Below are 12,199 nucleotides of genomic sequence, written 5' to 3'. Positions count from 1 at the left end.
CAGGGACCTCCAACCCCGGAGACCACCGTGGTCGGGGCCGGAGAAGAACCACCCCATCAAGGGTATGAACGACCCCAGCCTCCTGAAGCAGAGCCTGGGCCGCACGACCCTCGGGAGGTGGACGTCCCGATCCCACACCTACGGGTTCCAGACAAGGACCGTCACAGCCACAGCCAGGATCGTCCTAACCTAACAGATAATTCGACTCTTGAGCAGCATATATAGGAGCAACACGTTCTTTGTAATTCATCACTGACATACAAACTTTGTGTTCTTCCCAGACAACGGATGGCCACCGGCGACGACCGAAGAGCAGCCTGCCCTGGCGGCGTCCCAGCAGACACGTGGGTCATGCCATCACCGAGGAGCCTGTCTACAGCTCCCCCAATCCGGCCAACATCCAATACCAGCCCTCTCACTCCACCTACTCCAAGTACGACACCACACACTCGGAGCTGACCTCCAGTGACGTGCACTATGACCCCACCCACCAGCTGATGGCTAATACACAGCACAGTGCTAGCCTCTTCACCCACAAGGACGAAGGCTCCGTCTTCCTCCCACCGCCACTCCTGCCACCACCTAAGGGCTTTGGCAAGGCACAAGACTCTCTCTTCATCCCAGGAACGTCACTACCTCGATTCCTGCCCCCTCCGCGCCTTTACAAACAGGCGCCTAATAAGCTCGGACAAAGGCCGCCCTCTCAGATTGATGCGTATGACTACGACCCCGAGGCTCCCCCCATCCCCCCCAGGAACTACTCGCGGGAGGAGGCTGGCCTGCCGCCCCAGGGACAAGGGGGGACGTCTCCTCCCCGCCCCCAGATGAAGGACGCCCAGGTGGAGGCACACGTAGAGAGTGATGCCCTCACGCAGGAGGTTAGTGTGCAGGAAGGATCTGAATGAGTCATACTTGATAGGGTAAATGCATCGTAAGTATATATTATTTTTTTCTAAAACATTACTGTTTTACTGTTTACGGTATTGTTTGTAGAACAATTACCATTAATGTTATCATGCTTTAAAGATATTCATTGTGCAATACCTGTGACATCTTTTAATCTCATGTTGCAGCATCATAATTATTTCGACACATTGCAAACAATAGTTGTTATTAAGACCTTAAGACCTGCTCACACGTTACTAAGCTAATGAGTGCCACACCTGTGGCCAGGGATGATTACCTGCCACCTCACCTCCTCAGTTTGAAGTCCTTGTCGTATAAGCCCATATATTACAGTGACAAATATGTATATTTTATATACAGTATTGTCTTAAGATATTTGTGTTGCAGGACGTTCAGATGATTAAAATAATTTGCTAAGGTAATGTTTATTACTGATAATTTAAAGCGATGATCCCAAAGAGCTTGAGGGTGGGTTGGAAGAAGTGTAGTGCTCCAGCACCATATGGCTCACCTCTCTCTCTCCTTCCTGCCCACCAGCAGGAGAGAGACAGACGACCGTCCGCCTCATCGTCACAGCTCTCTGAGTCCGGAGGGTCAGAGAGCAGCACTGCTCCTCATATAGGTCGCCTCCGCCGCCGCTTTCACGACCTTCTCGATGATGCCTTCTCTCTGCTGAATGGCCAGCGCCCCGGGGACAGGGTCACGCCCCTCACTACCCCATCACCCTCTAGGAAAGGTCGCTCGAGGTCAGCAGCAATGCAGTACAGGTAGAGCTTGTTATTGCCGCTTTGGGGACCCTCTTGCTTATCTCAGTCATGTTCCAAATGCAGTCTCCTCAAGAAAGTAATAATTTGTAACATGCATACTTTTCTTTTCTTCCTTTGAACTTTAAATATAATTTGATCTAGAGTAAAAGAGGGAGTCCACAAGAAGCATTCAGCAACTTTAAATATTTGTGAGGTTATTTAGGCAGCAATTTGCGATTCTCTCATAAACTTTCATAAGAACATAATAATAAATAAAATTACAGAAGACCTATTGGGCCATGCGAGGCAGCTGCTCTTTATATCCACCATCAAGTCCTCTTCCACTCGGTGATCCCACATCTGTTATGACATTCGGTAATTTATTTCATAACTCAACAGCCCTATTTATTTCCAAACCAGTATTTACCCAGGTCTTTTCTAAATCTGAGCTTATCTAATTTGTTTCTATTGTTTCAAGTTCTATTTCATGTTGATATATCTTGTATACTTGTACATCAACCAAATCAAGTTATTTTATTAAAATAATGAAAGATAGAAATAAAATAAATAAGTGTTCAGGAAAAAATTTACCAAAATACGCCGTATAGGGAAAGTAAATTTTCGTCTGAAGTCTTAGGCTTTCGTATTTGGAAAAGTGAATTTTTCGTTAGCTCTTATTTATACCTTCCTCTTGTTCTTACCCTTATCTCTTTCTTACCTGCTCCTCACTTCTCATCTCACTCTCACCTTATTTAGTTGCCTGCCCCTTCCAGACGGGAGACATCTCCCGTCCACGAGGCTAACCATAGCCCGTGCTTCTTGCCCTGCTCCTGTGCCAGGTAAGTTATGGGCTCACCATAGCCCGTGCTACTTGGAACTTGTTCCGAGTAGCTGAATCTATAACAACAACATGCTGTCGTCCACAGCACCGCTCCTGTGCCAGGTAAGTCCACTACGAGCTCACCATAGCCCGTGCTACTTGCCCCGCTCCTGTGCCAGGTAAGCTACGGGCTCACCATAGCCCGTGCTGCTTGGAACTTGTTCCGAGTAGCTGAATCTATAACAACAACAATCCTGTCGTCTTATTTACGGGCTAACTAAATTCCCTCTCCAGCTTCCAACACTCCTACCATCACCATCTCAACAGAAGCACTAGCAGAAGTTCAGTGTACAAATATTAACAGCACCACCAACGATCCTGTAATAGCTTCTACCGCCAATCCACGACACCTGACCCTACCTCAGGCTGCGAGACGAAAGACGAAAACGCCATGTACGGATGTTACGATTTCCTCAGACGAGGAAATCTTAGTAGGAGCTCCACCGCCGCACCACAAATACGACACCTACTTGGTAACAATACCTTCTCATGGAGGCCACCTCACCAAACCCCAGCGACAGCACCATTCAGCCAAAGTCTCAGGCAAAGAAAAAACGGAAGACCTAGAGGTCTACACTAACCCCACCAGCTCCATGACTGGTACAGCCAGCCCTCCGAGGCTGAAATCCACCATGAAGACCCCCATTCATCCCCCAGATCTCTAATATCAACTATTGATTCAGATAATGGCTCCAAAGATCCTCCACTTACGGGATCACAATAGCCCGTGCTACTTGGAACTTTTTGTTCTGAATAGCTGAACCTAAGACAACAACAACATCTTGTCTTCTGGCTGGTATTGGATGAGGGCCCGACAACATAGCGCGACAAATTAATGCAGAAAACCCAACTCTGAAAGCGACGACAGCTCTACTCATCAAAACAGCTGACAACAGAAGAAAAGGCCCAGGAAGCAGCGAAGAAAGGATTCAAATGCTTTGGAATTACCTTCTCACCGAACCAGATCGGACGCTCCACGAACGACGACAACTGTGGACACCCAGACGGACGATCCACGGACGACAACAACTGTGGGCACCCAGACGGACGCTCCACGGACGACGACAACTGCGGACACCCAGATTCGACGCTCCACGGACGAGAACTGCGGACACCCAGACGGACGCTCCACGGACGACAACTGTGGACACCCAGACGGACGCTCCACGGACGAGAACTGCGGACACCCAGACGGACGCTCCACGGACGACGACAACTGCGGACACCCAGATTCGATGCTCCACGGACGAGAACTGCAGACACCCAGACAGACGCTCCACGGACGACAACTGTGGACACCCAGACGGACGCTCCATGGACGACAACTGCGGATACCCAGACGGACGCTCCACGGACGACAACTGCGGACACCCAGACGACGCTGACAGTGGTAGACAACACAAAGAAAGCAGGAATACTGGCGACACAGAACGAAGAAGACCACGTATCTTCAGACGAGTATGTGGACGATGAGGATCTCTCCATTGTAGATGAGTATGGCTCCGAAGATGCAGTTTCGACGTCTCAACGGGTACGAACGCGCTTTTAGGAATGACTAGGCGATCACCGTCGACTTACAGCGGAATATCGTTGAGGATCTCCCGCGATACCCTAGACTGTTGCCTGTGGACACCCATGTACACACACAAAGCCAAAACAAGAAACCAAAAAACAGGAAAAAATTAGCCCTGAAGGCACTCTGAGATAGTGATGCTGTAGTGAAATATCAAACAAGGTCTTCTGGCTGCTGCTCGGCCCACTTGCCCCCTTCCCCCTCCCTGGTGCTTTTTGCGGTCTGATTGATTCCGCTATCTATCCAAGAATCCTTGCCCGGTTGCTGGGTTAAGCCCTGGCTCTACTCTCTGCGACGCGGAAGCTTCCTCTCCAGACTGTACTGTACATCCGACTGTCCCACTTTCCAGACCCCTTCATCCACAAATCAACAGTATCAGCTACTGGTAATGGCTTCAAGCAACCTCCACTTACGGGCTATTCATGCCCGTGCCACTTCTAGGGTGGCTTAATCTTTATCAATCAATCAACCTGTCTTCTATTACACGGCTTGACAATATGCAGGCGATGAGTCACAATAACGTGGCTAAAGTATGTTGACCAGACCACACACTAGAAGGAGAAGGGACGACGACGTTTCGGTCCGTCCTGGACCATTCTCAAGTCGATTGTCACGGACAATCGACATTTTTAGCACAATCGACTTGAGAATGGTCCAGGACGGACCGAAACGTCGTCGTCCCTCCACCTTCTAGTGTGTGGTCTGGTCAACGACTTGACAATGGTCCAGGACGGATCGAAACGTAATCGTTTCTTCAATCTGATGTGCAGTTTGCTCATCATATCTTCAGCCACGTCATTTTGACTCATCGTCAACCCGTGAAGTAACGCACTACACATTTGAGGCAAAAATAAAAATTTAAGGTAATTGATTATCATGGAGATGGTGAAAATTAATAAGGAAAACTATATAGGAGGATAAGTGGTTTTCATAAAATGGAAAAAGAAGTCAGTAAAATTATAACAGAATTTTAGGCTTTATTCGTAGATCATTGAGTCTGAGCCCATGGAGGGTCATGCTCACTCTAATATTCATCATAGGAGCCTAGTAAATAACAGGTACATTTATAGTAAATACAGGTAAATATTGTGTATAAGATTTGTCACTTTAGTTGAGAGAAGATATGGAGAGATTGCAGAACGGTGAGCACCTGGGGCTAGATTCACAAAGTAGTTACGCAAGCACTTACGAACGTGTACATCTTTCCTCAATCTTTGTTTCGGAGCTCATTAACTGTTTAATAATTGTAAACAAAGCCGCCAAAGATTGAGGAAAGATGTACAGGTTCGTAAGTGCTTGACTAAATACTACTATCTAAAGTATTAAAGTTTATGATACGCTTCATTCAGAAAGTTACAATACTTTAATTTTGTGATTACATATCAAACATAATGCTTAACAATTATTTTGAATTGAATACAAAATAATTGCATCAATAAGCTACTGAACAACTTATTCAAGGAAGGTTTAGAATCATGCATTCTATACATTTGAAAATGGGCAGAATAATTAAATTTCTTTACAGCCTATGCATTGTATATCTTATGAATAAAATAGTATTGTAATTGTTAACGTGTAATATTATTGTAATTAACTAATTATTATTATTGTAGTTATTAACTTTTAATATTATCGTAATTAAGTAATTAGTATTATTGTAATTATTACTTGTTATATAGCTTGTTGTTGCCTTAAGAAGTAGCCTCGCTTGGGTCCAGTAGTATGTTAACTCCTGTATATTTACTTTTGCTTTTTGTATATTTCCACCACCTCCTTGGTGGTGGGGTGTGTTCACCTGCTGCCTTGTGTAATGTGTGTGTGTGGTGTGTGGCAGAGGCGGCGAGGAAGGCCAGCAGGGGACAGCTGCTCGCCCGTGGTCTGCCACAGCCGTCCATGCCTCGCCCCCAGCCTGGAAGGATGCGCAGGTATGCTGATCCTGCAAGGTCTTGCAACTCTTACATGTATCTTTAATTGTTGTAAGAGTGAAGGGAAAGTACCGAGGATACGCCATTCTTTTCATTTGTGGTCCCCTTAGAATTGTCTAAAACTACCCAAAGTTTCATAGAATTATGTAAATGCGTAAAGAATAAATTAAACATACTTTCTCACTTGAATATTTGTAGTGACTGTAGTATTTAATAAACATAACTCGGGAATAGGCTCGTAGTGTAAGAATATAAGACCAATATGGGAGGTGGGAGGGTATTATTAGGGGAAAGTGCCAAGCGATGATGTGCTCAAATCGTCGACTTCCTTTAAAATCACCAACCAACCTAATTACACTTTATTTTTGTATAAGATGAACTTATTTTCGAGTAAAATTATGTTAATCGCGTTCTAATGTAAAAGTCTCGCTTGTTACTTTTCTTGAACATTCTCACTTATGTTAGTTTACTGCTCTCATAGTATGAAGTGTTTTCACCTTTAAATCATTTTTAGCTAAATTATTTCAAGTTTTGCCCAAAACGTTTTGCATAACAGTGGCTTCATTAACATGTGTAACACCTGTCCCTAAAATTATCCCTTACTCTTGCGTTCTATGTACACGTTCTTTTCAATATAAATTATTATTATTATTATTATTATTATTATTATTATTATTATTATTATTATGACAATATATATTCAATTTCTCCTTTAGCTCAATTTATAGTTTTAATTTTATAATTTGTATGTTTAAATTTTTTTTTTATATTAGTACTTCAATTTACCATAATGATGCAAACAGCTTTGGCTTTACTGGTGACTTAAGACCGAAACTGGATTATGGTTATGTATAGAATAAATATCTAAGACAGCATCATCAGTTAATTGTCACAAATGTATCAATTGATGATGAATGTCTAAACCCCAGATAGAAGGAGGTGGGTGAGGAACTGTGGAAATAACTCTGGAGTCATCAGACATACCAGGTGTACAGTGGAACACCATTGGTGTAATACCACACTGTTGCAGGTGGTGGGTGTGGTGCCCCTCCACGACGACAGGTCGCCCAAGTCAGCCTGGGGAGATGGGGCTGGTCGAGCGAGTGCTCGTCCTGGGAGCGCTCGTCCTGGAAGTGCTCGCCCTGGAAGTGCTCGTCCTGGGAGCGCTCGCCCTGGAAGTGCTCGTCCTGGAAGTGCTCGTCCTGGAAGTGCTCGTCCTAACAGTGGTCGTAGCGCCCGAAGTATCACTCCAGTCAACCATCCTCCGTCACCTGACGGTGAGACAGTTGTTTTAATCCAACAATCACCGACTCATCTTGTGTAAAATTATGCTAAGGTTTTCTTCACGATTTCTTTCTCACACTTCATAACGTAGTACATGTATTTGTATTCACAAACACTGATACAGAGCAGGCTACAGAGCTATTTTTAAAGGTGATGAAAAGAATGAGGCCAAAACATTTCTTGCTAAATCACAATGTAACCAAAGGATGCATTGTTAAGCTTCACATCGTAACACTATTGCGGCAATGGGCACAGTACGATCACTCATTTTATCAGTACAATACTCAGCATCCATTACCAGAATGATGATGAATAGAAAAATATGTATCTAAATAAACTAAATAAACCGTTGTTTCTGTAATTCATAATTATAAAAATATTTAATGAAAGTGCCCATCTTTAGTTTTGTGAAAGTCACCATTGTTCTCTTCATCAACATTTTAAAATTTAAATTTTTGTAAGGCCTCATGTGAGTGTATATTTTTTTTTAGTTATAATTACCAGAATCCTTCAATTTCAAGAATAATATACTTTTGGCTCGAGTAGTAGCCGCTCATTGCTAAAAAAAACTATTTATAGATACTCATTATCAAGCAGCTTGACCTCAGAACGCCTCCCTGTCAACAATATATTTTAATATGACGAGAAATATTTACTTGTCAGGTGTTGCTTGTGGAGCAGAGGAGCCGCTGGACCCTGACACTGGGCTGCGTTCCTCAGATCCTGCCGTGCCACTCATCAGAGCCATCAAGGAGGAGCTGCGACGCTTCAAGTCCTCCATCAGTACCGAGTCGTCCACAGCGTGAGCGGTGCTGGCAACCCAGCCTCCTGTTTAGTTAGTACGTGTTGTAACTCTGTGTACCATCGTATATATCTTGCCGTAAAAGGCAATTAGATTGTCGAATTGGGTACTATTCACTTTATAGAATCGAAAAAATAAAGCTAAAACCAAAATTAAATATTTCTAGGCCAAGTAAAACACATATATATGTACTATATTAGGCCTCAGATAGTGTTGTATTAGGCCTAAGGAGCTTAGGTTAGGTAAGTTTAGCAACATAAATTCAAAACCTTTTCCAGTTTGTCCAGATTCAGTAGTACACATGTCTACTATCTTAATTGCCTTGTACATCAATATATGTAGGATGGTCCTCTTCGTTACTATAAGTACTACGTAAAGAGGAGGATGGGCTGGTCCCACACACTCCCCAGTCACTGTGTTCACCTGCAGCCTGAGGAGAGACCTTCACTTCCCTGAAGTGGGCTGCGATATGCTCTTCAGTCAAGTTTTCTGTGTTCAAATCCTTGTTAAATACAATTCCGTACATAGGATATGTAGTGAACATTAATTTGTTGCTGAGTGCAGTGTTTTACTGTGGATGTTCAGTGTCGTTCAAATTACAGTAAAACTGCTGTGATTTTTTCAGACCTACAGTGCCATTGGGATTCTTCCAAATCAAAGATGTGAACTCCCTTTAGCATAAACAGGTGACTATTTAAATTTAAACACATTTTTTCAAAATGTAGTTTGCCTTAAGACTTTCTTTAATCATACTCTATTCATTAGGGCTGTACAGTCTGGACAGTATGAGAAGTTAGTTTGAATTGACCCAAAACTTTCTGATACCAATTTCTTGGTGCCTGTTGATTAGCGATCAGCAGCGTCTGAATATTTATGGCACCATTTATTTTATAAATTTTCCTCCGTCGTAGATTACAGTGTGTGCCGGCGTGTGACTCTTGAACCATCTGGATAGTGCAGCTTAATGCGTGGAAAAGTATTATACTGGGTCTACATAAGTATTCAGTAAACATGTGGTTTGTGACAGTGAAGCACCACAGTGTGCCCTAAATTTGGAGTGAAAGTAAAAGGATTGTATTATAACCAAAACACTGATATAAACAGAATTTTCCAAACTTTGGTAAAGGTGTGACATCTATACCATCAAATACTACAAGAAAAGGGAGACTAAAGCAAACGCAACTTGACTGCAATGCCCAGAGATATTTACACATGACTTTATAAGGAAAGCATTTTTGAGAGAATCAACTATATAAACTCTTAAGCTGTATTTAGCTATCAAATGCTTGTACTTTTATTTTATATTCTGGAAGGCGTATAGCTACCCTCCTCAATGTCCATCTTCGTCGCATCACTGCCAAGGTATCAGGCACTACACTGGGAACGAGTAGACTGGGACCAAACAAAAATGAAGTCTGCAGAAACTGTTCGAGGAAATTAGACTGGAATTTTAACCACTGCTAAGAAATGAAATTTATATCCAGCTGGTTGACACTTTATTAGACATAATCAAATTTTATGGAATGTCTGATTACTTATTGAACTAATAATTCTTGATTAATTGACGTATATATATTTTAACCTTTTTATAATCTTGTAAAATAAAACGGAAAATAACATTGCCTATATTATTATTATTTATTTATTTGTAATATGGGTGTGAATAAATTAAAATTATTACACACCTAAACCTAATTTTAGACTTTCCTGAGAATATCTATTTAAATATTAATTTATGAATGAAATAGCAAACTAATTAATAAATTTCCACTTTTATTATTGAAAGCAAAATTTGTGCTGTTCAACTTGCTTTTACATTTGCTTTATTTGCAGTGTAGAGCACTGTATGCTGAGTACCAGATGTCTGTGCCAAATGTATCTTAAATGGTTTCTTCTATTCTGACTCTACTAGACATGAGTTTGGCTCTCTATAATAATTGAAGATAAGGAAACTTTAAAGAAAAAATATGACATTTTTCAGCTGCCAGTCAAAGGAAAATATTGATTTCGAGAAGTGAAATATATTATTATTATTATTATTATTATTATTATTATTATTATTATTAATATTATTATTATTATTATTATTGTTATTATTCACAAAGAAATCATATTAATGTGATTTTCTCATTGATCCATCATGTGAATGCAATTTCTTTGTGGATTTGAAGGGAGTGTTGGTTAAGAACTCCAATATCACACCAGAGTGTACGTGGGATGGTGTATAAAAACTTGATTTGATATTGGTTCAATGCCTCAAGACTCCTAGTGGATTCAGTGGAATTCCAGGTTTCATTATTTATACCATATTGTAGCTCAGTGGTTTAAGGCGTTTGCTTGGGACTTCCGATGGTGCAGGTTCGAATCCTCTGCATTGCTCCAATTGATTTCCTCATTATTATTATAGATATATTGCCTAGTTATGATCTTTTTTCATGATACAAATGCTGGATAATAATAATAACAATAATATAGAATAGAGCTGTTTAATGATTATTATTAATTATTATAGATTAAGATAAATCAATATCAACTGGTACTGTAATAGATGCAATCAGTGTACAAATGTATAATAAGTGGTAAGCATATGTAACAGATTTTGTATTGAACTCTTGTAACAAAACAGAGCTTAGTAGGACACTTGGCTTGTTTATTATGCTCATAGGCATTAATATTTTAAGGATGCTATTTGGAAATTTCAGTTGGGGATAAAATACTTTTTTATAAGTTTCTTTTAAAATACAAATATTTGTATTTTCAAAGTGATGGAGGTAGTGGGTGTGGTCTGCGGTTTGATGCTCCTATAAGTTAAGTGAAAAAAATGACTAGCTACCACATAGTGGGTAATGTGCTAGAGAATGCAGTAAAACTTAATTTATATTCCTTTGATTTAATAAAATGTTTTACAGTAATTATTTTTTTTATCGATTTATTTCCTTATAACGAATTAAGAACATAAGAATAAAGGTAACTGCAGGTCTAAAGATCCCCTTCAGATCTATTCCATTCTATGCTAAATCTGATTTCTTTGTGATCACTGTTCACTCAATTTGCGATTCGCCTAACTCACTCCCTATTTCGATGTCATTAATTTGTGTTTCCCTGTTAGTTAACGCTAAATCTAACATATTTTTTTCCCCGCCTTATTCCTTAACGTGTTGCGTAAGAAAATAATCGTCACTTAATTCTAAAAAATCTTCAGCTTTATAATTTCCTGTTCTGCTAAACCAGTTTATTCCTTCCACTAAAATTAAAGTCACCCATGACACAAATATTGTTAGTCCTAGATGCTCTAGATATTTCATCCCATAGGTACTTTGCTTCCATTCTGTGTAAGTTTGGTGGCCTGTATATAACTCTTATTATGAGATTATTTACTTTTTCGTTTAATTCTAGCCAAATAGTTTCTGTATGTGGCTCAGTTTTGATTCCCTCTTTGAGACTACATTTCAGATTTTCCCTAATATATATGGCTACTCCCCCTCCTCGTCTAATATATCTATCTGTCTGTGTGAAATAGTTTAAATCCATTTATTTGATATTCAGCTAATAGTTCTCTATTTTCTACATACATCCACGTTTCGGTAAGTGCAATAATATCTATTCTTCCTGTGCAGACAAGAGCATTTAAATCGTTTATTTTGTTTCGACGACTCCTACTGTTCATGTTATATACCTTAAGTGAATTGTTATTTTGAGGCCCTTCTCTTTCCCTGATCATTTTACCAATTTGTTTCACAAACACATACTTTTATTACCTCCTTTCTCCATATCAATTCCCACAATGCCACTATCTACTAACAGTTTAATAAACCCAAACCAACCCCTCCCACCACAGGTTCCAACAAGTTGGCAACAGCAGCAACCTCAGCCATAAGAGATGCACCTGTAGCGAGTAGATTATCCCAATAATATACTCGCTCCAAATATAGTGTTAATATTCCTGTCAACCTTTGGAGTTGAATGAGGTGAGGCGTTGCCCGGGCAACACGGTGAGGTGTTGCCCGAGCAATATAAGCGGCAAGAATAGCAAACATTAACTAGTCTACTTTCAAGTGTGGTCTAGAGCAGACACTTGCGAGA

General features: G+C 40.9%; 1 protein-coding gene across 4 annotated transcripts in view; it reads left to right on the top strand.

The window, feature by feature from the left end:
- LOC123775064 (mucin-22) overlaps positions 1 to 11,028 on the top strand; it is a 65,778-nt gene extending 54,750 nt beyond the window's left edge. For 2 of the 4 annotated variants that reach the window (XM_045769871.2, XM_069322053.1), the window contains exons 8-12: positions 282 to 878; positions 1,444 to 1,673; positions 5,940 to 6,030; positions 7,061 to 7,307; positions 7,978 to 11,028. In XM_045769871.2, coding sequence (XP_045625827.2) covers positions 282 to 878; positions 1,444 to 1,673; positions 5,940 to 6,030; positions 7,061 to 7,307; positions 7,978 to 8,120 — 1,308 coding nt within the window. In that variant the 3' untranslated portion in view covers positions 8,121 to 11,028. The remainder of the gene's footprint in view (positions 1 to 281; positions 879 to 1,443; positions 1,674 to 5,939; positions 6,031 to 7,060; positions 7,308 to 7,977) is intronic. The other 2 variants (XM_045769882.2, XM_045769891.2) reach the window with 2 other exon arrangements.
- The last annotated feature ends 1,171 nt before the right edge of the window (positions 11,029 to 12,199 follow it).

This window comes from Procambarus clarkii, chromosome 10 (genome assembly GCF_040958095.1).
Source record: "Procambarus clarkii isolate CNS0578487 chromosome 10, FALCON_Pclarkii_2.0, whole genome shotgun sequence".
In the NCBI taxonomy this organism is placed as follows: domain Eukaryota; kingdom Metazoa; phylum Arthropoda; class Malacostraca; order Decapoda; family Cambaridae; genus Procambarus; species Procambarus clarkii.
The sequence above is the reverse complement of the archived record's forward strand: the minus strand, read 5'-3'. Positions and strand labels throughout refer to the sequence as shown.